Source organism: Meleagris gallopavo, chromosome Z (genome assembly GCF_000146605.3).
Source record: "Meleagris gallopavo isolate NT-WF06-2002-E0010 breed Aviagen turkey brand Nicholas breeding stock chromosome Z, Turkey_5.1, whole genome shotgun sequence".
Taxonomy (NCBI): domain Eukaryota; kingdom Metazoa; phylum Chordata; class Aves; order Galliformes; family Phasianidae; genus Meleagris; species Meleagris gallopavo.
Genome location: NC_015041.2, coordinates 47,884,168 through 47,907,967, shown reverse-complemented (window position 1 = coordinate 47,907,967; position 23,800 = coordinate 47,884,168). Strand labels below are relative to the sequence as shown.

At 38.5% G+C, this 23,800-nt stretch overlaps 1 protein-coding gene across 1 annotated transcript; it reads left to right on the top strand.

Moving 5' to 3' along the window:
* Window positions 1-134: 134 nt before the first annotated feature.
* LOC100542349 (cyclin-G-associated kinase-like) lies at window positions 135-23,800 on the top strand. Its single transcript, XM_031557161.1, has 12 exons — window positions 135-271; window positions 1,871-1,950; window positions 2,275-2,468; window positions 3,012-3,170; window positions 4,034-4,507; window positions 6,378-6,548; window positions 12,177-12,311; window positions 12,648-12,767; window positions 16,211-16,423; window positions 18,071-18,219; window positions 19,275-19,451; window positions 20,922-23,800. Exons 2-12 carry the CDS (start codon window positions 1,871-1,873, stop codon window positions 21,021-21,023), a joined length of 1,974 nt encoding a protein of 657 aa, XP_031413021.1. The 5' UTR covers window positions 135-271; the 3' UTR covers window positions 21,024-23,800.

Here is a 23,800-nt window from a genome sequence, read left to right as displayed (position 1 = left end):
TAAGTTACTTAGAGTGAGTCCCTTTGTTGGCAGTAAGAATTTTGAGTGGAGTTTATGGGTTGGTGTTAAAAGTCTTGGAGAAAGCAAACTACATATAAGGAAATACACAATTTCTCTGAATCTAGACTAAGAGAGGATATGCTTTTTCCTCAGGGAGTTTAAAATTGAAGATGGGAAAGCTGTAATTCCATTGGGTATAACAGTACAAGGAGATGTTCTCATTGTTATCTATCATGCGAGGTCAACACTAGGAGGACGACTACAAGCCAAGGTAATGGCAAATTTAACAGCCTATGTCAAGGGCTTTTTTTTCCTTTGTGCAGTTTATGTTGTAGATGTATTTGGAATCTCAGTAAGTATATAGCTTTATTTACTCTCCTTTTTATTCAAGTGTTTTGTGCCTTGTGCTTGGGGAATTCAGTTTAACAGGCCTGATAGATATGTCCATTTTCTTTGTGGCGCTCTCTGTTGTGATGCCTTGGTAAGCATTTCTAGTTACTACATTTGTGTGGAGAGCCTGTAGCCACTAGGGTAAATTTTTAAATTTCTCCAATCTCATCCAGAAGGGTGCACAGTAGGACAGAACTTCTTAATACTGTATAAATAAACGTCAACACAACCAAAGGAAAATGCCACTCACTACAGAAGTGGAATTCCAGCGACTGTTCATATGGAACAGTCTGGAAAAAAAATGATGTGGTATTGTACCCTATTCTTAGAGCCAGGTTGAGTTTTATAGCCAATTTTCTTACTGGTCTTTGCTTTTCCAGAAATAGTGTGTTTCTTTTTTAATTAAAGAAGGAAAAAAGCTAATATACTAGAAGATCACAGAAAAATGTGGAAATGAAGTCTGTCTTCGCATTACTAAAAATGAATCCTAGGCTCCTCTCAGAAGTTAAACCTGAGGGTCTGTGTAAAAGATGGAAGGATGTAATGGGAAGTTTAAGATAACCTGAAGCATTGTGGAAATGGATCCAGAGGATTTTCAGACAGTGCTACAGTTAGTTGGAAAACACATGGGGCAGACAAGTTATTACTGCAATAGAAGTTTTTCTCTACATTTTCTTTTAACTTTGTATGTAGGAGTACAAAATCCTGTCATTTGCAGAGATTGAAGGTAGTTGACAAATTCAGCCGTGGTTAGCTTGTTTTTGTTCATTTTCAGTGTCAGTTTCATGGCTAATAACATTAACACCTATTTGTTGTTTTTCCTGGCAATTATTCACTACTTGGAAAATATAAGAATTCTCTTATCTGTTATGACACATGATATATCAACAGTGTTTGTAATGAGCTTGATTGGGAGCTTTGATGCAACAGTATTCAGTAACTTTTTTCCTGAAGCTCTCTTTGTCTAGTCAAATGGTCCTGCCCCTGCTTAAACAGGCACTAGACCAGGCTGTTCAGGCAGCTTCTGAGTATCTCCAAGGGGAGACTACACAGCCTCGTTAGGCAACTTGTGCCATTGCTGTGGCACCTGCTCAACAAATGACTGCTCACTGATGCACAGGGAAAGGGCGCTCTTACAGAGTTCTTCTAAACACGTTACTTCTAAAACTGTGCTGAACAGAGCTGTATCTTGGACATGTATTTCTTGGTTGGTGTATTGCATGTTGAGTTTCTTTAAGTATGTTACTCTGAAAAGTGTAATAAAGGTCATAGCATTTCAAGCTTTACGATGATGTCTAGAAACATTTGACAAACTGTGGCAATGTGAGGTTGGTGCAGAGTCACTCCAGGTAGAGTATACAAGGTAGAAAAATGAACGCTGAAATAACTTTTACAGAAATCCTTGGCTTCAGGTTAAGTACAGAACACAGTGTCTCTGCTTCAGAATTTATGTAGTTTCCTTATTTTTTGTTTCCAACAGATGGCCTCTATGAAGATGTTTCAGATTCAGTTCCACACAGGTTTTGTACCCCGAAATGCCACCACAGTGAAATTTGCAAAGTAAGTTGACACCTTTTTTGTAGGGAATTTGGACGAAGTCTTCTTTCAGACTGATCCTTCCAGACCAGCAGATGGGGTTGGGGAGAAAGAATGGTTTACTTCTCTTGCGATACAGTGAGTTCTTCTGCTTTCTTATCTCAAGGAAGCTGAAGGTTTTCTTCACAAAGCAAGAAGATTTTTCTAAATACTATCTCTTTAAGATCTACAGAGATCTACAGCAACATGTAAACAAGTACAGCATACTTTTCAGCCTTATACTGAGCACTTTGAAGTTCTGTCATCCGTTCATTAACCTCATAAATTAACCTGTGTACGTTTTTGCAGGTATGATCTGGATGCCTGTGACATTCAAGAAAAATATCCTGATTTATTTCAAGTCAATCTGGAAGTGGAGGTAGAGCCCAGAGATAGGCCTAGCTGTGAGCAGCTGCCATGGGATAATATGAATATAAAGGGACTGAATCCCAAGATCCTTTTCTCCACTCGAGAGGAACAACAGGAAATTTTATCAAAATTTGGTAATGGATCTCTTAAATATTTAGAGAAACTGATAAAGTTGCTAGTAACTTAGTGGTTGAGAATGCATTCTGATTGGTTTCTGACATTCCTTTAAATGCAATTTCAAAAAGCTTGAAAGGCATGAAGGATTATAATTTGTTCTCCAGTAATAATCTGTGCTTACAGTATAAAAAACATCATAGAGGTTATCATGTAAGTTATTGCAGGTAATGATATTGCAAGAATTCTTGCTTGTTTTAAGGGGTAGTAGTTGGTACAAGTGAACTGTTAATTACTTAGAAAATAGGATTGTATTTTATTACAAATTTAAATAAAATGCTTGTGTTTTGCTGTAAGTTTGACTTATTAATGCTGTAGTTTCAGATAGAAACTTACTAGTTTTTGCAGTTGAAATAAGGTTAGTAATGCTATATTCAAGCCTGGAAGATTTAGTCTTTGTTCTGCCATAGCAATCGGAGCCTACAAGTCAGCTATCAGCTACTACAACCAAGATTGAGTTTTAGTGTTTCTGTTAGGATCCTTGCTTAAAGTCTATTTTTTAGGGAAACCAGAGCTACCAAGGCAGCCGGGTTCAACTGCGCAGTATGAAGCAGAAGCATCCCAACTGGATCTGTCCTCAGAAAGTGCCCCGACTGAGACAGAATCCCCACACAGCAGTGGTACTGATGCAAATAACTTCTTTCATTCTCTGGATTGGAAAGGTACATGTTGGTCTCTGAAGTTACCATCACTTTTTTCTTGTATGCCTTCCAGTGAGCACTGCAGTTGTTCCTTAAGTACTCTTTTGCAGTGAAGTTCACTATTTTGTCAAAGAGGAAAAAGGTGTTTGAAGAGTCAACTGTGTATGTTAGCATGTGAAAAGTCAACTTCTTTAGGGTAAACACTAAATATGTTTTTTTGTTGTACATAACTTGAGTTTTTCTTTCTGTGTAAGAATTTTAACCTTAAAGGTCTGCAAGGAAACATTTATATTCCCACAGCTTCAATTTAGGCTGTCTGAGAAGCACAAGAAACAAAAACTAGACAGTGTTCAGATAAGCATGTACAGACTGAGGAAATGTAACTATGTGGTGCATATGTAAGTCCATTTTCTGGGCTCTCTTCTGCTGGCAAACAGTAACTGCTTGTGTTGCCATCGAATGCTGTGAATGCTGTCCAAGAAAGGATTGGCAGTTATTGAGCAATGTTCTGAGCTGTAAGTGGTATCATGTCCTGCAGTGATCGTCCAAGCCAGTGCTGTTCTGAAAGCATGAATATTGACTTACCTTCCCTAGTGCTGAGCGTGGTAGTTTTTTTCTCATTTTTTCAAAGTATGCATCACAATTTTCTAATTCTTTGTAGCTAGAGAGCTCATCTGTTAACTTGGATAATCTGAACTAGAAGAATGTAAGGTGCTCCTTTCCCTGTTCTGTGCAAACAGGTGGTACTTGCCAGTTTTTCCCATCCCTCTTTGTAAGCACTGTTTACATAAGGATTGATTTCATGTGTTCTTGCCATGTAAGTCTGATATACCTTTGGCAGAAGAATTCTAGTAATCCGGTGCTGTTATTTCATTTTATTCAAGAAGGAAAAAGTCCAGAAAGTGGAATAGATGATAACTCGTCTAAAAATGATCACGTTCAACTGTCTGATGAGAGAGAAGAGAGTGATCCTTCAGATGAGGAGTTCCCTACATTTCCAGGTGAAGAAAGGGCAGTAACTGTTGATGAGGGAGACTCTGTTACCCCAGGAGGAGAGATGCTTTTTGAAGCTGGTTTTGAAGCTCCACCTGCACTATTACAAAAATCTCTCACTGAAGAGAATGTAGATCTACTGGGACTGAATTCTGATACTTCAACAGATCAGAAACAACCTGTCTCAGAAATAAACTCATCAAGTAATGCAGCCTTGTTGAACAATCTTTTTGTGAGTGGTGCATCACAAGTTTCAGAAGAGCCCACTGGAGATCTCCTTGGACAAGGAGCAGATTTCTTTTTCAGCGGTCAGCCTCAGCATCCAGCTGCTACTCAGAAGACTTCAGCAGCAACTGTGTCTTCAGGTATGTAAATTTAACATAATATTCTGCTGCTCACCTGGTAAAAACTGCTGCCTCTGTTGTGATTGCCATGTTTGATACGTACAGTGAAGACATGTTGATCTATAGCAAAAGTCTGACAAAAATTGGCATTTTTAATACTTGGAGCTGACAGATGCTGTCCATTATCCATGTATGCTGTGCTTCTAATATCTTATCAGCTTTAATGTAAAGAAAAGAGAGCAACTTTTTGAGTTTAAAGCAGATTCACCAGTCTTAAAGATGAATAACTTTCCTGTGCAAATGTTACATGTTAAGTCTTTTTCTAGATCCGTAATGTAAGCAGCTTCTCTTGGTAAGATAAAAATTGTAGAAACCAGCAGCTTTCTTGCTCTCTATGTAGAGTGGTAGCATTAGATGTAATAGAGCTGTTCTGCATAGGTCAAAAGGCTGTGTGGTATTTTTGAATGTTAATCAGATAAGAACTTCCAGGCAACTGGAAATCCTGTAGCTTACTGTTCAAACCAGTATCATAATGCTTCTGCTAAAAGCTGCTTCCTTGTTGCTTTTCCTGATGTTGTTAGCAGGTTTGTATCAGGAGGAGAATGTTACTCTTACCTAACCTGTATTTAAAACAGTGTTTGTCTTACCCAGAGCTTTATTAAGACTTTGGCTTATGGCTTTGGCACTTGATTGAATTTTTGGGAGTAGCAACTTTCAGCCTCAATTTGCTGTAAGACTTCTAGTGTTAGTCATTCAGGGTAACTATTACAAGATTTAGTTGTGCAAAGATTTATATTCAGGGCGTTGAGGAGACTTCAAATATTTCTTCTGTAGTAATTTTCTCTTGAACTGTGTTACTGTGGTCAGAGAGGAATCAGTTGACCTTTTTTACGTAGGCAGAAGTCTATGAAAGAAGTTTTCTTTATGTAACTCTGGAAACATGAAGCAGACATGAGAAGTAATAATTTCTCATTCTACAATTGAATTGGTTGAGAAGTAACCTTAGAGAAGTGAGAATATTTGACCAATTGTTTCAGCTAGTACATCAAACTCCTACATGAAACTTTGTGCGTATCTGTTGCTGTGCTTCAGTAAGTGTGCTTGTACACATGAGAAGCCAGGGTTTGTTTTTTGAAGTGTTGCTGCGCCCTGTATGACGATCATTGCTTCAGGATGCGCTAGGATGCTGTGGCAGGATTATTGTTCCTTATAGGCCACTGAGTAAACCTGACAGGAGTCCCTGGGCTCCTGAGGATTTTGACCTTAGAGGGCAGCAGTAACAGTAAGATCTTAAGCTGTGATTCCAGCTGACTGTCACATGTTATCCCATGCTGACTATAAATACCCTCCCATTCGTTTTTTCTTCACTGTGACTGCTAAAGACCTGTTGAAAGTGTTGCTTCTTGCGTTGATGTGCTTTCTACCCTAAAGCTACCAATGCCTTCAAGTCAAAATGGTAGTATGAATGCTTTAATTGACTTTTTTTTCAGTAGTTTAATAGTCTGTTCTGTTTAAATTTTTTAGAGACTTGGCATTATATATAACTTTTTAAACAAATATAGCGGGTTTACGTGCAACTGATCACTTGTATTGAAGTATGTCTTGCATGAAGGAAAATAATGAGATGATTGAATATAGCAGCTTTACTAAGGATTTGTTGAGGACATAGTATCTCAGCCACGCACAGTAAAAACAGCTTTCATGTTGCTATAGAAAGTGTTGGTGTCTAGTGGCAAAGATAGAATGGTGACTGTTCAACACAAAAACTCAGCGTGGGCTCCTTTAGCTGATGGTATAGTTCTGCTGTCTCTGTGCCTGAAGGAGGAAAGTACTTTTTCTATACTGTTTTTCCTAAAATTTGTTGTAATTTCATTTTTTGCTTCTTTCTTAGCTGATCCTTTTGACCCATTTACAATGTCATCTAGTTCTGAGAATTCAGCGCTGCCTGGCCCAGACCTTTTTGGGGACTTTCTTAATCCAAGCACAGCATCTACAGCTAATACGTTTCCTTCTACACATAGTTCACTTCCACCTTCTTCCAGTTCAGATTTCCTAAATTTAGGTAAGTGTACTTCCAGTGTTCTGTTCTGTAGCAGTTTCTGCTGCTCTGTGCATTTGTCTTTTTGTTGTAGTCAAGGTGGGCTAGTGTTTCAATAGATTTGCTTATTGTGACCACTAGCTCCACGTTCTTGTAACAGATGCACATGTACCAAGCAGCCAGGTTTTCCTGTATAATATGATTGTAATATTTATCATGCAAGGGGATTTGTAGAATTGCTGACCTCCCGTTAGGAGCTGGATTTTCCTCCAAGAGCTCTTAAAACTAAGGGTTTTAAGCAATCACAAATTGTAGCATTCTGTCATCTAGATAGCATTTTGAATGCATTCAGATTTCAGTCTTTCTGAAAGTCTTTGAAAAGAACTGAGTGATTCAAGCAAGCTAGAGTATAACCAGGTCTTAAAATACAAGCTGAAGCTAGCTGGAACCTTCTTGACCTGCATGTGTCCTGATAATACTTACAGAATACATTATGTAATGCTCTAATCTTACTTGTTCCCTTTGATTTCTGATGGATTCTTGACGAAGCCTTTTCTTCATGTACCTATTCTGAAATCTATTTATTCTTAAACAAAAAGCTTTGTAGTATGGTGCTTCTCCCCCTGTTTCCATCCTACACACCTATGTCTGGAGTGTTGTTAGATAGAGCATCTATGCATGCTCATTCTTCAAAGAAATATACCATTATAAAAATGATGGTGTCACAGAGCCAGAGGTGCTACTTCTTTCATTCTTTCATTTTCTTTTGAAAGAAAAGGGGCAAGTACTTGGTTATCCTGTGACCCATTAGTATTTATCCAAATTAACAAAAATAGAATTTGTAAAGCTATTTTTTATTCATCACTATTAAAAACAAGAGGATAGGAGCACAATAAAAATAAAGGGCTACAGACTTGAACAGGCGTTTTCAGAAGGATGGCAGCATATGTAAAGGAGCCGTAAGTGGTTAAGATTTGATGGTATTTCAAGTGAGAATAGAGAAATTGTCCTCTACAATTTTTCCAGTTGCTGTGTTCTGAAAACACATAACTCTGAGATGGCACTGATTTCTAAAATATCTTCTTAGCTGCTTACGATTAATTTTCCTTCATTTATAGTAGATACTCTTTGCAGAGGCTGTGATGGTTAACCTTGGCTGTCTGCCAGATGCCCACAGCTTTGCTCTTGTTCCCTCTCATCCATAGGATAGTGGGAGAAAATCAGGTGAAAAAAATTCTGTGACTGAGATAAAGCAAGTTCACTTATCAGTTACTGCGTACAGGCAAAACAGACTTGTTTTCAGAAAGACCAGTTTATTATTAATTAAAAATACAGTTGGATAGTAAGAAACAAAGACCTTCTCCTTGCCTCACTTCTTCCTGGTCTCAGCTTCACTCTTCCATTCCTGACACTTCCGCCTCTTTTTCCCCACAGAGAGGGATGGGAACTACTTTGCTGCTGCTTTTTCCTCACACAGTTACCCTGCATGGGCTCCTTCATATGGTTCTTCTTACTGGATATAGGCCTTCATGGTTTGCTGTAGCGCGTGTCCTTCCCATGTACAGTAGTTCTTTACAAACTGCTCCACCGTGAGACCTTTCCACACAGTACTGTACTCCATGAACATGCAGCTCCCACAGCCCTCCTGCCGTTCCACAGGCAGCAGCTCTGGCCTGGGGCTGCTCCTGTGGGGACTCTCCTTGGGCTGTACCTCCTCCAGGCCCCATGCAGTGCTGCTCTGGGGGCTCCTCCACAAGCTGCATGTGGAGATCTGCTCTCATGTCCTCTGGAGGCTGCAGGGCCTGAAGAACTTGCATCACCATGTTGTCAGGACATAACTGCATCCTGAGGTGGGTCTGTCCAGCACAGGGAAATCTCCAGCCTCTTCTCACAGAGGCAAACCCTCGTGACAAAGTCTTGCCCTGCAACACAATGTAGACGTTAAATAAAGCGTGTGCTGTCAGGAATAACAGAACAGGATAGTATTATTCTTCAGAACTGCATTGCTTCTTAATGAAGTTGTATTTAAGAACTGTGGTATCACATTCCTCAATCCTGACTCTAAGAGTGTTTTCTTCATATAGCTTGTATGCAGTTTTAAGTTGCCTTTCCTAGTAGAATAGATGTAGTTGGCTCTACCTCTGTCTGATGTAGTCTTGAGTGTTAGCTACAGAGAAATTGGGTAAAAAGACACAGTACTCGCTAGGCTTTCTGTTTTAGATAAAAGACTAGCAACGTAAATACTGTCTCTACCATCAGTTCAGGAGTTATGCTGCTTTTGTGACTGATTCTGCCAAGAAGATCCCTCTTACTGCTTCTTTTGCAAAGTGTTCATTTCTATAAAGAAAGTAATAGATGCATGTTTTAGTTGTGTAGTTGTCACTTGGCACTTATGCCAATATTGTGGTCACAGTTGCTTGTTACCAAGCATGATGATTTTTTTTAACTTAAAAGATTTCTGAATTTCAACACTGATCTGTGTAGCATAGTGTTTACTATAACCTCACTTCAGAAACAGTCTCTTCTGGTGATTGTCTAGTCAATCTGCTCAAAACGTGGTTAAGTAGAGCAAGATGCCCAGGACTGTGTCCTTTCTGATTTGTATTTTTTAATCTCTAATGTTGCTGACTCCACAGCCTGTCTGAGCATCTTATGCCTGTATGTGGCTACTTCTACAGGAAAGAGAACAGTGCTGAAATTAAGCTTTCTATTTTTCACTCTGTGCCCATTTGCCTCCTGGCCTTCCATTGGGCAGTGCTGAGATGAGTCTGTCTTTTTCTTCTGAAATCCCTCATGCCTAATCCTCTTCTGCTCAAGTGATGCCAGTATACTCAGCCATTCTTTAGAGACAGGTCTTCAAAGCCCTAACTGGCAGAACCTTCTTTCATACCAAATTTAAGGGGAAAAAATAGACAAATGGTAATTTCTGCACTCTAAATATTTATCTGTGGACCAAAGGAGATCATCAATGTGTTTTGTTGTCTGTAACATTTGAACAAGTATGGAAGGAAGAAAATATTTTAAGATACCTGCCTTCTATGCTTGATGTTTTGTTTTTCTGACTTTGGTGATAGCTTTTACCTTAGTAAATGCATTAGCCTGTATTTTAATGTAGTTTCTAGATGTTTCTGTCAACATATGCAAAATATGCTAAAAATGCTCTCATCCTCAGTTTACAGTTACACATTTCCAAATATTTTTGAATTACTGAAACTGTTGCTATGCAGGCTTTCAAAATTCATGTGGAAGTTGAGAAATTGGGATAGCATTTCATTTTCTTTCAGTTTACCTTTTAAATGACAGCCCTTCTGTATTTTAAGCTAGAAGGATGCATTTCCATTTTTCCTTTGTAGGTAACTGTTCATGAGCATTTCTGAGAACTGACTTGGTTTGTTTGGATACAAAAGTAGGTAATTTTTAATGGAAATCAATGAGTTGGCGTGATATTTAAAAAAAAAAAAAGGCATGAGACATGGAAAGTGATCAAAAGAAACTTGAGTGATCAGTGTGGCTTTCTCCTCTGGTTTCTGTGGTGACTGTGCTCTTGCTCAGGCTCTAAGCAAGCTTAAATGTGCATCATATAAGCAAGGCCCTTGGTTCAAAATTCTCTTGTCATCAGTGATTAAAGGATATCCTGTGTAGATAAGTTAAATAAAGAAAACCTAATGTATAGTTGAGTTGTTTATAATTAAAGGTAGGTCTCTTATTTTGGGAAACTGGACAGTGTGATCTGATTACTACCAAGCTATACCTTAGCAAAGTTTGAGCTGTGTAAGTAATGAACCATGCTCTGACCTCCAGTATGTATGACCAAGACACCTCTTAGAGAATAACTTAAGGGACCAAGCTGCTATAGACCTGCTTGCTCTTCTTCAAAGTACTTAAGCTTTTGTTGTGTTTAACTGCACAACATATTTCACTCTTTCTTTGTGCTGATCCTTTATATTGATGGATCTGTACAAATTCTAGTGTGTTAGGCTACAAAAATAAGGAATTTGGTGTGTGTAGTTTGGTCATACCCCTTCAGGCTAGTTTTATCACGGGACAACATCGTTAAGTAGCTGAAAGCTTTTTCATTTCCATGTGAAAAGCATCTAAATGTAGAGGTCACAAGACCAAACTGTCTCTATCCTAAAAATCAAGGGTAATTATTAATTTCAGACCCCTTCAGTGTCTGGGAATGGCGCGTAGTACATAAAATGTCTGAACTTATGAATAGACAATTAGGTACTTGAACTTGTTTAGCCCATTATGATGCTGTATATCAAGTAGCTGGCATTCTGAGTACTGAGAGGCAAATGCATTATTTCTCTGTTGGTGTTAGAGGCAGATGACTTTTAAGTCTGGAGAGGGCAGAAAATTTTGCTATCTATTCAGCAGACTTTCACAGCTGTGTGGTATCTTTTGTTCCAGTGTTTTTTACATGCAGCTGCAAACTTCGGTAACAGAGGCTGTCAGCAGATATTTTTTGTAGAGCGTCTGGTGTGTTCTTTATGCAACTGGGAGGTCGAAGTATTACCTTCCAATTGAATTAGACAGTGAATTGTGGTGGTGAAAGTGCTATTTAAGAAGCTTCCAATTATTTCCTTAAACAAGGTCAACTAGTTTGTGTGATTTGGTATCAATATTTAGAATGTAATGTTGAAAAGCTGAGAGAAGTAGAAAAGCCATAAAATAGTAGTCAAAACATCCAAAGTATCAAGATGTCCCTCTTCAGGTAAGAAAGTCTGGGTTAATGTTCTAAACTGTAGGTATTTGAAATGTTTTACAGAAATACCACCTCTTGCTGTAGCACTGACTGTTGACATAGGAGTAAAAGAAAAGTTTCAGTCAGTATCTAAGCTGCCTTAGGGGTATCTATAAAGTGTGCTTCAAAAAGAGGTGCTCAGTTTCAAATACCTCCATATGGTTCACTTTGCATACTGTGTGTGAGGAAGTACAGTGATCACTTGCAAGGGCCAAGGTGGCAGTTACAAACCCATGTTGAAGGGGTAACTTTACAAACTAATGATTGCACCACTGCATGCAACACAGGTGGTCTGTTTTCAGCTGATGTGGTGGTTTAGCTTTGCACATAGAAAAGTGCATTTTATTCTCTAAACGAATGATTCTCCTAATCTTTCTTTGGAGGAAGCCATTCCCGCAGTATTCTGGTAGTCAGTGCATTTGTGAAGATACTGACCCTAAGAGGGCTTTTAGCTTTTTTTTCTTTTTAGGAGCTTGCTTTGTCTTGCAAGACCTGGTGTAGCAGATCCACATGTTGCAGTGGCCCAGCTCCACCTGCATAACACCCAGACTGTTCAGTGAATAGAACATCATTTCATAAGGCATTGCTGCTTTCTGATTACTCGCTGTGTTGGCAGAAACAGGAGTGTGCTCTGAAGCATTCCACACACCTATGCTATTAAACTCATACCATTGTCTGGAATGGAGTTCTCTATGAAGTTGTTGAGATGTTTGAAATTCAATTAAAGTAATTCAGTTGCAAAGCACTCCTTAGTCCTGTTTAAAAACACCTGATTTGTTATGCAGATGTAAGCTAGCTTTATAGTTGGCCAGCTGAAAATGTTGTAAGCTCTATTGGTATTGGCAAAAATATTCTTTTTTGTGGCAGTTTTCTTAAAAGAATAAAAATGGGTATTTTTTCTACAGGAAATTTGACACCAGAGCCACCTAAAATATCATCTTCTACAAGCCATCCAGATCTCTTAGGTGGATGGGATTCTTGGGCAGATTCTTCAGCAGCCAGCAATGTAACAACAGCACAGCTGAAGTCTCTTTTCGAAGGTAGAATGAATTAAATTCTTCCACTAGAGGGCATAAGGAACACTCCAAACTTCATTATTTTAGCAAGCTGAAGCTGCTAAACATGTCTGTGCCCCTTTTGGTTTGTTTCTTAAAGAAGTCTTTGCTCTTGTGCTTGAAACCTGTCTTTACGTAGGGGCACTTTCAGATTTTCAGAGTTCAAAGGCATAGGAACCAAATAGCTCCAGCTACCTGTAGCAATGGCCATTCCTCTCATGAGAAGAGATGTTATATCAGATTGCTGAGGTGTACACGAGGAGTTGATTAAATAGTACTTGTAATACTCTTACATATATCATGTGTTTTCATACTATGCAGGTCAAGTTTTTACCACAGGGAGCCAGTCCAGTGTGTCTTCAGGTTCATCCTCCAGCTGGGCTAAATCTCAGAACTTTGATCCTTTTGCTGATCTTGCCAATCTTGGATCTAGTCTTCCAGGTAAGATCTTACTTTTGTGAGTCTGAACTTAATGTTTCTCTTTTTCCTGATTTGCTTCTTGTTCCAGAAGTGTAACTGGCAGCTTGTGTAAAGATAGCTTATATGAAGTTTCCTTTTCAGTGGTAACAGCAAGCTTCATGCAGTTGCTGAGAGCAGATAGATAGTAGGAAAAGAGGGAGTCTTTACAGAGATGGTGTGAAACTTACAGAATATTTCAGAAGATAAGTACAACTGTGGTTTAGAAACATTATGCAGCTTGCTTGTGAAGTCTAGTTGAGAAGATAGCAGAAACCATGTGTCCCTGATTCAGTAACTGATCATGGGGTTTCTTATCTAACATTGTGGTTAATGTGCTGTGAAGGGCGCAAAATGGAAAGCTGAATCAAATTCGTTTTATTTTGGTCCTAAGAAAGAATGGTCAGTTCAGTACTTCTGTTTGAATTCAGAAGGCTTTCATAGCTCTGCTGCTCAAATCTATCATGTTTGGGCCTGATTTGTGTTTGACATGAATACACAATTACATAAGCATTATAAACATGTGCCAGTTTGCAGTTGTGTACAAGGCGGACCACATCCCAGAGTAATACATCCTAGGATGTTGTATTCACATAAACTCATGAATTAGCCCAGGGATATTCATGAACAGCAGAAAAAATAAAGGCAATGAAAAGAGCTGAAGTCTTTGATTTTTCAGTATCGCACTGCCATTGCTAATGGCCAGTTGGTGGCTGTTTACTGTGACTAGCTGCCAAGAATCCAAGAAATGGTTTGCTGCAGACTGTAGTTGCTGAGTTGCAGAAATGTGCTTTTCCCTTAGCTCGAAGGTGACAGACTTTTGTTGCTGTGGCTGTTAGTATTGTACATTAAGCCCGTGGTGAAATTACCTTATTTAAGTACAAGGTAATGTGCAGTATTTGGCTATTCTGCTGCCTTGCAAAACTCTTAATGTTGAAGCATTATCCTTAAGGCTGCTCTACATTAAACAATTTGCAAAAGTATTCTGGCTCAGCAATTTCAGATAAATATGAACTTGCTATCACAATAGTGTGAGTAAAACATTCCTTTTGTGTTTGGCTTGAAGATATGATGCACAGTGAAGTTGTGGAGAAAACTGCTGATAGTAGAGTTAGTTCATTAATCTTTCAGATAGTTTTCAATAGGATGAATGACTACATACAGAGATGGCCAGATGTAACAGTGCTAGTTGATCTTAAGCTTGAAATGAATTTTTGCGGAGGCATAAGACCAGCAGTTTGAACTCACTATTGTCTTTTTACTTGCAAGCCCAAAAACTCCTATAATTATTCTGAAAGATGTGTTATGCGAATGAACACTCCTTAGTTGGGAGCGCTATGTAAAAAAAGCAATAGCTAAGGATGATTATAGTGTTATGTTATAAGGTATGAGTTGTGATTTGTGATAACTGGTCTTAACAACTCCATTTCTGGTAATGATCTTGTATCAGAAAGGAATATGCTGTTAAACTTGTTGTTGCTAAAAGTCAGGCATTGGCTTGCAGTATAGGAAGAATTGGTTGGCCTTGAAGCCTAAAATAATGTAGAATGATTTGAAAGAGCATTAGAATGAGATGACTTCTTAGAGGGCAAAGTCATGAGCCTTGAGAGTTGCAGGGCTTGTTTTCTGTACATTTCATAAGGTAAAGTGACTGAAGATTAGAGTGACTCGAAGCAGTTCTGCAATGGGGTGCTTCTTGTGGAGGGAATTTTGTCAGGTGATGTATTACAGAAATAGGTTTTACCAGGTGAGTTATTCAGAAGTATAGGACAGTATTTCTTATTTGGCTCTGGGGAGACATTGTTTTTGTGAGCTATTCCTTGTAGCTGCTAGTCACCGTAGTGTATTATGGGGGAGAGGAGAGATGTGGGGGATCACTGGGAAGATAAGTTTACATTGCTGTGTCCAGACAGAGAAGCTTGGGTGATTTTTTTTTTTTTTTGAATTCTTAGGGCAAATAAAAGGGCAGAAAGATAGAAACAAGAACAAGTGGATTTAAACTGGCCTGGAATTGGTTTGAGCTGAAACTTAAGTTCTAATCAGCAGCAGCCGGTTAAGAAGAGATGGAAATACAAATTTACCTTCTTCCAGCAAGTGAGCCTGGATCATAAGTTTATCATTCAGTACTGAGTGATCGAAGAAGGCTTTCCATCTTTGAAGTGATAGTGTTTTATTCACATGATGCTTAATGGCCGGCTTTCTGTTTGTGTAAATGTATTTGACAGCTGATCTGAAATTTGTTTTGTTATTTTTAGGAAATTACTCAGAGATAGAAGTTGCTTTCTGCTTTGGAGTACCATAAGTGTGAATGTGGAATGTTTCCCTTACAAGAAAACTTAGATGTGTCTAAATTCAGCCACCATGCTATTTTTTTCCCCTATGATGGGTGTATGCCAGGAAGTTTTTATGCTGCATCTTGTCAAAGGAACTGAATTTCTTGAAATCTTCCCGGAGTTGGTCAAGAGCAGTCTAATGGCAGCTTGGTTAAGAATGCATCTAGGATTCATTCTCATCAGTTAAACAAAAAGCTAAATAATTAATTTAAAAGGTTGGAGCTTTTTATTCAGCTTAATTTGTTTATAATGGGTATTGTAGACTGGAAAAGAGGTCTTGGGCGTTCTCCCAAAGTGTGTAGCTGATAAGGCTGCTAAGCAGCTGTCTCAATACCAGCTAAAAGAAGGGAAATAGAATCCTAAAAACTTAGTACAATATTAGGTTGATAAGACATGGGCCTATAGTTTATGGATGGTTCATTACATTGTCTTGTACAAGATTCAGAGTTTTTTCCTGTTCTCTGTACATTTGTTGATAATGCTATTGTAATATTAACTTATCTTTCTAAAGTAGTTGTGCAAGAGACCACTAAGGACATTTCGAAAGCATTCATTTGAAAATATCCTCAATGTATTACATCTTCGTGATAATATTATTAGTTTTCATTGTCTATTATCATAGGATCATAGAAAGGCCTGGGCTGAAAAGGACCACAGTGATCATCTAATTTCAACCCCCCTGCTATGTGCAGGGTCACCAACCAGTAGACCAGGCTGCCCAGAGCCACATCCAGCCTGGCCTTGAATGCCTCCAGGGATGGGGCATCCACTATTAACAGACAGTGAAGTACATTAAATCTGTGGGTGTGACTGCTGTCACTACTGAACTATTTTCTGGCAAGTGCACATTCAGATAAGTGAATGCTTCTGGTGTAAACTAACACTTGGGAACTGAATGTAAGACTGGAAGACTTTTAATACTGGCTCTAGATCCTGCTATCCAGGTTGTTAATGAGAAGAAAATCTTTAATGCTTTCTGATATGTGGTGGTGCCACAGTAAAATGTATGGTCAGATGTTAAGGCCAAAGTGTCTTTCTTATTTTAAACAAGTGACAGATACCAAGCTGAGCAATTAATTTAGTTCTTACCTTTAGGTTCCTCCACAGGTGGATTCTCTTCTAGTGGGTTTGCTCAAAAAACTGTTCCATCTCAGAAGTCAGGAGGTCAGTGGCAGAAACCCACAAAACCACAAAATCCTTCTTGGCAGTCCCAAACTAAATCTAGTACACAAGCTAAACCTAACTACACAGTGAACTTCAGTGTTATTGGAGGACGAGAAGAAAGGGGAGTCAGAGCCCCAAGCTTTGGTAAGTCTTCTGAAAGCTTTGCTTATAATGGCCTGTGTAAAGTTAGATTCATTGTTAGCCTCAAACTTTTGTACCTCGGTCTTTTTTTGTTTACATTTAGGTCGTATCTAGTGTGAGTCAGCAGAGAGGTTGACAAATCTGGTGCAGAGCTACACTAAAATATCATAGACAAGCTGACAATGGGTCAAATATTTGCGGGTTTGGGCATAAACTAATAAATCTCTTATCCAAAGGGGTGGTAGTTTTATGACCGTAGATTGAGAATATAAATTTGCATGAATGTAGTGAGGAGAAATGATTGATAGAATTGCTTATAGACAAAAGGTTGCACCTCTTTTTCCTACCTGAAGAATAGTAAGCTTGAACTTACTGGAAATCCGTGTGTTTCAAACACATGGGAAGGGGAGCAAACTTTAATAACCAATTTCTTAGAGTGGGTGTGTTCTTTCTGTATTAGCCTTTATGAGGAGTGGGAATAAATCTCAGATATACTGATAGTGGGATTATGCTGTCCTTTCACTGGCACATAGGTGAACAAGTACTTCCATTAGTTGAAGTGATGTCGACCTATGTCTGGCAGGAGGTAACAGAGACTGGTGGGCACAATTTGCAAACAGGAAGATGCAATTAGAGAACAGAAAAGAAGTGTAATTAGCAAGCTGTAACAGGCCCTGGAATGTGGTTATTACTTGTAGAATCAGAGAATATCCCAAGTTGGAAGGGAGTCTTAGGGATTGTGCCCAACTGCCAAGAGTGTTCAATTCTTGGCAGTTGGGCTATGAGTTCTCAGAATAGGGCCACGAGCCCTCAAAATGCTCCACTGTACCACATCATGCCCTGATATATCCTGCTGTGCCCCCAATATACCATGGCATGCCCTCCAACCTCATTGGTGCCCCACGTGCCTGTCCCAGCACCTTCCAGTGAGCCTAGCACCAGGGTCAAAACAAATGCCCATGAAGCTCTTGGTGCTTGCCCCATTCTTGACCCCAGGGCTCTGCAGGAGTAGCTTATTTGCCCCAGTAACATTAATTGTTTTAGCAGGTGATTAATACCTCAAAAACAGGTGAACCTCAGCATGAAAGTTCTGAGTATTCATTTGGTTGTCCCTGTTCTGAATGAGGATCGTGCTAGGTAACATGTTGGTTGAGGTCTCTGCTTTAGTCGTGCAGTTCTCCAGAATGTATGTTCTATAACAGTGCCGTAACTGTTCTTGTTGATGGTTGGTTTGTTATTCTGTGTAAGTTTCAGTGTATTTAAATGCACGATACGTTTCTGACTAAACCATTAAGTATTCAATCATCTGAAAAACTGCAGCACAGCATTTGAAGTTACTTTATAGTGGAAAACAAAACAATTTCCAAACTCATGAATAGATAAATGTGTACTCCCTCAGATCCACTCGTCTTTTGAGAGAAGAGAACATGCAAGCATTTAGTCACAAATATACATTGGAGATTACCTGTTTTACTGGGCTAAAAACTTGTCAATGACTTTCTGTCCTTTTGTTACCTTGTGGAATTTATGAAGCTACTGAGGAATATTTATGGTAGTGATAAATGTCATGCAGGTGTATGAGTGCAGTGTGTTTCCATAGCTAATGTGTTTTCTCACGTAATGTTTCTTAACATTTTTCTTCTCTCATAGGTCAAAAGCCAAAAGTTTCAGCCAATGACTTTGAGGATTTATTATCTAATCAAGGCTTTTCAGCGAAATCTGATAAAAAGGGACCAAAAACTATTGCTGAGATGAGGAAACAAGAAATGTCTAAAGATATGGACCCCTTGAAACTGAAGGTTTGTTAAACAGAGATCAACTTAAATATCAAAGATTGTACTTTGAACTACTGAGAACAAAGTAGAAGGATACATTGAAAGACAAAAAAAATTGGTAAAGTGGAGGGGGAAAGCTTTGTTTGTATTTAAATAACTGTATTTTACTATTGTGTAAGTTAATAAGCATGAACAAGTGTCAGCTTGTAATGAAGCAGTAGGACCAAGAGCATCAACTGTGTGTAAGGAATGCAAGTTCCTCTTTCTTTCAACTGAGCCTGGAATTCTTAAGAATATACCTTGTACGCTTTCTGAAACCAGAATTGTTCTTCATCTTCAGTGTTCCCAAACATCCCCTTAGCAAAGATGGACTTAACTGGTAACACCAAACTTCTAAGGAACAAGCAAATGAGAATAGCTATCTTGAGGGTGAGCACTTGCACTTAGCAGTTAGCTAGTGCTGCTTCTGTTAGTAGAAACAGGTGCCAGAATGAGGGGTGATCACCTGCTTGGACTTTTTGTTGATAATGTGACATATGATACATTTTTAGTGTTGTGAAGTCAGTGGAGTGAATAGTTATTCTAAGTCTCATGGGGATATCTGAAAGAAGTAATCTGCAGAGGTGCAAAGTGTGAAGTAAACATTAACTATTAGCGTATGTGAACCGAAAGTTCTGTACAAATCAGGTGAGGATCTTAGGAAATGAATATTGTGCTCTGACAGGGAGATAATGTAATCAACAGGTGTTTTTAATTACTCCTTTCAATTACCTTTCAATTATCTTGTCATTAATTGTACAGGGTTTTATAGTATGCAGCTATTTCAGTTTCTTTTCTAATGATAATTTCTCTACTAAGCTGATAACCGCCAGTTAATCTAGTAGCAAATGTATCATTTCTGGTTGCTAATCATCTGGATTCAAGAATGAATGTAGTAAGACAACTGGACTTGGGTGTTGAATACAACAACACCACTGTACTTGGGTCTGAATCCTGTGCAGCATGAGAGCTACATCTCTAAATAGGCAGAGAATGCTTGCATTGTTGCATTCAGTTTTTATGCATTCTGTTTTTCCCAGATTCTTGAGTGGATTGAAGGAAAGGAGAGAAATATCAGAGCATTAATATCTACTCTTCATACAGTGCTTTGGGAAGGGGAAAATAAATGGAAACCAGTTAGCATGGCAGATCTAGTAACTCCTGAACAAGTGAAGAAATACTACAGGAAAGCGGTGCTTGTAGTTCATCCAGATAAGGTGAGTGTTTTCTTCTGGTGTTTTCTCTGCAGACAAAAGGAACAGAAACTCTTTTTACCGTGCTGTACGAGTCCCTGATGGATGCTGTAGTGTTAGTTCTTGACTGGGATCCTAGATGCTTTTTGCTTCAAGTCCATTGTCTTCTGAAGTGCTGCATCTATGTTGTGCATGATTTTTCATGTAATCCTGACACAGCCCAGAATTTAACGGATAAAATTTTATCAAATAAAATATCCCCAGAAGCTAACTAGCCACTGAAATCAGTTAAGCTTGACTGGCTTCTGGCAGATCTAGTAACTACGAGACTCTGCTTTATTTCTGCCAGCTGTGTCTTTAGGTTTTCTAGGGCTATTTGCAAGCACATGAAGACCAAGGGACTGCCACAGCAAAACTGGTGGGGAAAACCCATGAAACATCCTTACTGGAAATGACTCAGCAACTGAAAAAAAAAGAATGCAATAAACATAATATTTCACTTTTTTTAAAAGTATTTTGTACATTCTCTTGCTGTATCCCAGTACAAGAAGATAGCTTCTTGCTCTCAGTTATTGTTCTAGGCTGTGCTTTAGGTATGAAGGGTGTTAAATTATACCTAATTTGAGTTTTCAAGATTACCTCTGATGGTTTAGTGAGTAGCTGTTGAAGTCCTGTGTCTGTTGCGTCCATAATAAAGAAAGAGACATCTTTCTTTCCTTTCCTTCCCTCTTTTTTTTTCCCTGTTCCTGGCTGCACGGTTTCCTACAACTTAGTGCCATTCTTGGTGCTTTCTGCAAGACCTTTCTGAAGCATTCTTTTTTTGGACTTATCTTCTCTTCAGACACCTGGAGTTACAGCAGCACACAAAAGAGCAGTGTGCTACAGCTGGCAAAAGCCAAGCAGCATAAGGACAGAGGTGCCTTTGAGGCTTTACTTCAGTGTTATAAAGAATCTGTTGCTCTTTGCATCACGTGGAACTGCATCTTTAATTACCGTGGGGTTGGGATGGCCCGGAGGCAGGGAATCAGGAACATACTGTCTCTCTTCCTTCAAGCATGGAGACAAACAGACAGGCAGTTATGTGCAGTTAACGCTGACTGCAAACAATTTTAAGTTCAAACATTACTGTATACTGATACTACCAGGGCTGTCAGAAAGCTATTTCTAAAATGACTGGATTTTGTTTTTTGAGCTGTTAGCTGAAACATTCCCTAAGCTGTTCTTCTCATAACTAATTCTTAAGTCTTAATTATTTATGGAGTGCACTAGAGTTTGAAGTAATGTTAGGAAAACAAGGCTTTGTTTAAAACACTTGTAGCAAAATCTGGGTAAAAGAAGGCAGCGCTCTGTGCCTGAAAATGGTACTCACACTGCAGTCCAATGTTTGCTATACAAGTATACAACAAGTAAATAACAAGTAAAAAAGGTTGAGATGCTTCACAAACTACAAAGTTCCTGGCATCTTTATGCTTTTAATGTTCTTTTTGTTTTCAGGCGACAGGACAACCTTACGAGCAGTATGCCAAAATGATCTTCATGGAATTGAGTGATGCATGGTCGGAATTTGAAAACCAGGGGTCCAAGTCTCTCTTCTAAAGTTCATCTTTTTCGAACTGCTTCCAAAAACTGGAGCTGAGCATTGGTTGTGACCTGTTTGCCTATGATTTATGAAGTGCTTTTCCATGATTTCAGCACAGTTTGCAGTACACACTTAAATGTGATGACATATTTTGTAAGACAGAAGTATGAAGCATTACATAGATGCATTAAGAAAACAACTGCTCAGTACTTGAAGAAATCATGGCCTGGGGATAAACATTTTCTTTCAGATTTTATATATAGCAAAACGGAATTTTTCCATGGTCTCTGGTACACTCGGATCAATTCTAAATCATTCCAACTCTATTGATCGTTGCTTTACCTTTCTCTACCACACTTTCATTTTTTTTTTTCAGTCGTTTTGTGATTCAGTTTTGTTGTTTTGTGCCTGTCGCCTTACTTGAAGGCGATTTGATTTAGTTATCAACAGTGAATTTCTTTGGCTTGTTTCAAATCTGAAGGTGTATATTTTCATCTGTATTTTATGTAATCAATCTGATAATCCTTCTGTAAATATTTTCTGACAATACCTGTGTTCTTTACAATAAATTAATAGGTTAGCCAAAAAGACCTCAATTGTGAGGAAAGTCAACCAGGGTTGTTCCTGATGGTTTTTTTTTAATTATTTTTTTAAATTATTCTTTACATTAGGAATCTAGAAACAAATCTTGGCTTTAAAGTCTGCATGTTCTTGCTATTTTGTTATTTATTATGAACCTTTGGAAGGCATTACTCTTACCAGTGTTTATTTTACTAATTCTTTCAATATAGTTTTCTTCTGATTTCAGTGGAACGTGCCTTCCATTGGACTTAAGATGCTCTGATAGAAATGTTTTTTCGAGACTTGACGTGGAAGCACAAAATATTTTGCTCTGTTTTGATTTCTTATGAGAAAGCTACATTACTTGTTATCATGTGGAGAGTATTTCGTATTTTGCTGCATGTCTGAATTTCTGTGTTTTTGAGATATGCATGACATCAGTGTATGTGCAAACAGGGATATATTGGTAGTGTTGTATTTCTGCTCATCCCCTTCCATGCACCAGCTATACAAGATGAGCTAGTACAGCTTGAGAGCAGAACTTGCTGTGTTTTTTCGTCTGTATTCAGATAGCAGCTATTCACTTGATCTGGGGTAGATGAATACAGTTGACCAATGACTGTTATGCTCCGTAGCATAACAAAATGCAATCCTCAAATCAAGTTTGAAAATGTCAAAAGTCAGTGTTGTTGTATTACAGCTTGGTAGCAGTCTCTTGAAATAGTGTAGTTTGGCATTCAACTGGTAAAAATATTTTAATATTGACATTTTATCTGGTTTTCATGCTTAACTGAGAGGGAAGCTGTACTACCAAAGGTAAAATCATCTGAGCAGCATCTGAACAGGAAAGAAGAATATTATAATGCCACCTGGATAGTGTGTTGGATGCAGTTTTCCACTGCCAAGCCAGTGACCAAACTTGTGAATACAGTGTACAATTCAGTCTCTAAGCTCTGACACATTTAACTGCTTACCCAGTCTTTCATCAACAGAGTATGTACATTTGCATATATGTTCAGCTGCTATAATTTTTTTGAAGTTGGACACCTGCAGTGGATCAGGAAGGTTGCATGTTATTCAGAGTAATGGTTGCAGTTCAGCTGCGGTTTCGAAGCAGCTAGAAAGCAAGAAATCTGATGAGATTTAAGATTTTTTTTTTTCCCCTTGGGACACCTCAGCTGTCTACAGTAATGGTCTGCATCATTAGAAAGCAAAGGCTTGTGGCAGGATAAATGTCAGAGACCTGCATGTTTTTTTACAGTTCTAATGTAAACTATCTATGGTAATAAGTTTAAAAGCAGACATGGAGTGCTGTGTACAGCTGTGAGAAAGTCTTTTTAAAGAGCTGCTCTCTCGTAAGGAAAAAAATGTGAAGTCTACTTTAAATGTCCATACTACTTTCAACATGTACAAGAAACTAAACTGAGACATTTTTGTGCTCTTCTTGGACTGTGTACTATTGGGGGAAAAAAAAACACCTGAAGTTTTGGAGGAAAATATCTTCCTCTGGTTGGTAGTGTTTTTTGTATGGTAGCTACATTTCTGTGGTTTTCTTTGTCCACTCTTGTTTGCAAAAGCTTTCTTGAACATAAGAGAAGAACCTTAGGATTTCAAGTGAGCAGGGAAAACTGTGTGTGTTTTATATGGAACTGAAGATTTCTGCAATTGATTCCCCCTTTTAAATATCACGGAAACTCATGAAATCTGGCTCTTGGAATAATCTACAGCCATTTGTACAGGAACCCTGAAATTACAGTTTACTCAGCTCTGGTGTTTGGTGAAGGAGCTGTCTGGTTCACGTACGCTGCTCCTTTCTGCTTGAGTTCTAGTGAGAGGAATCTGGGAGAGGCTCAGTGTTCTGTAAACTTTTGAAGTTAAGATTTTACTGAAATGTGGCTCTGTTGCATCTTTATATTCAACTCAGTTAAATGGCACAGTTAAAGTAAATCAAAATGTTTAAATCGCCAAGATTTAAGTGATGAATGCAGTAGAGTGAAATTGTGTTTTCAGTGTAAGATAAAAGAGAAGGAAGACCATAAAAGGAGCCTCATAGTTGAAGCCTAAACTAAATTTTGTGAATTATGTGAATGTGGGAAGAAGGAACTTAAATTGTATATAGGCTTACACTGGCTTCTGATGCTAGTCTTAAATGAGAAGATAATTTGGAAGAATAATGTCTAAGAATTCTTTTTTTTATTTATCTTAAAGCAGTAATAAAAAATGGTTAAAGACA

Coding starts and splice junctions, on each gene's coding strand:
- LOC100542349 (XM_031557161.1), top strand. CDS start 1,871: ATGGCCTCTATGAAGATGTTTCAGATTCAGTTCCACACAGGTTTTGTA. Junction 3,171..4,033: donor TCATTCTCTGGATTGGAAAG/GTACATGTTGGT, acceptor ATTTTATTCAAG/AAGGAAAAAGTCCAGAAAGT. Junction 18,220..19,274: donor TGGACCCCTTGAAACTGAAG/GTTTGTTAAACA, acceptor TGTTTTTCCCAG/ATTCTTGAGTGGATTGAAGG.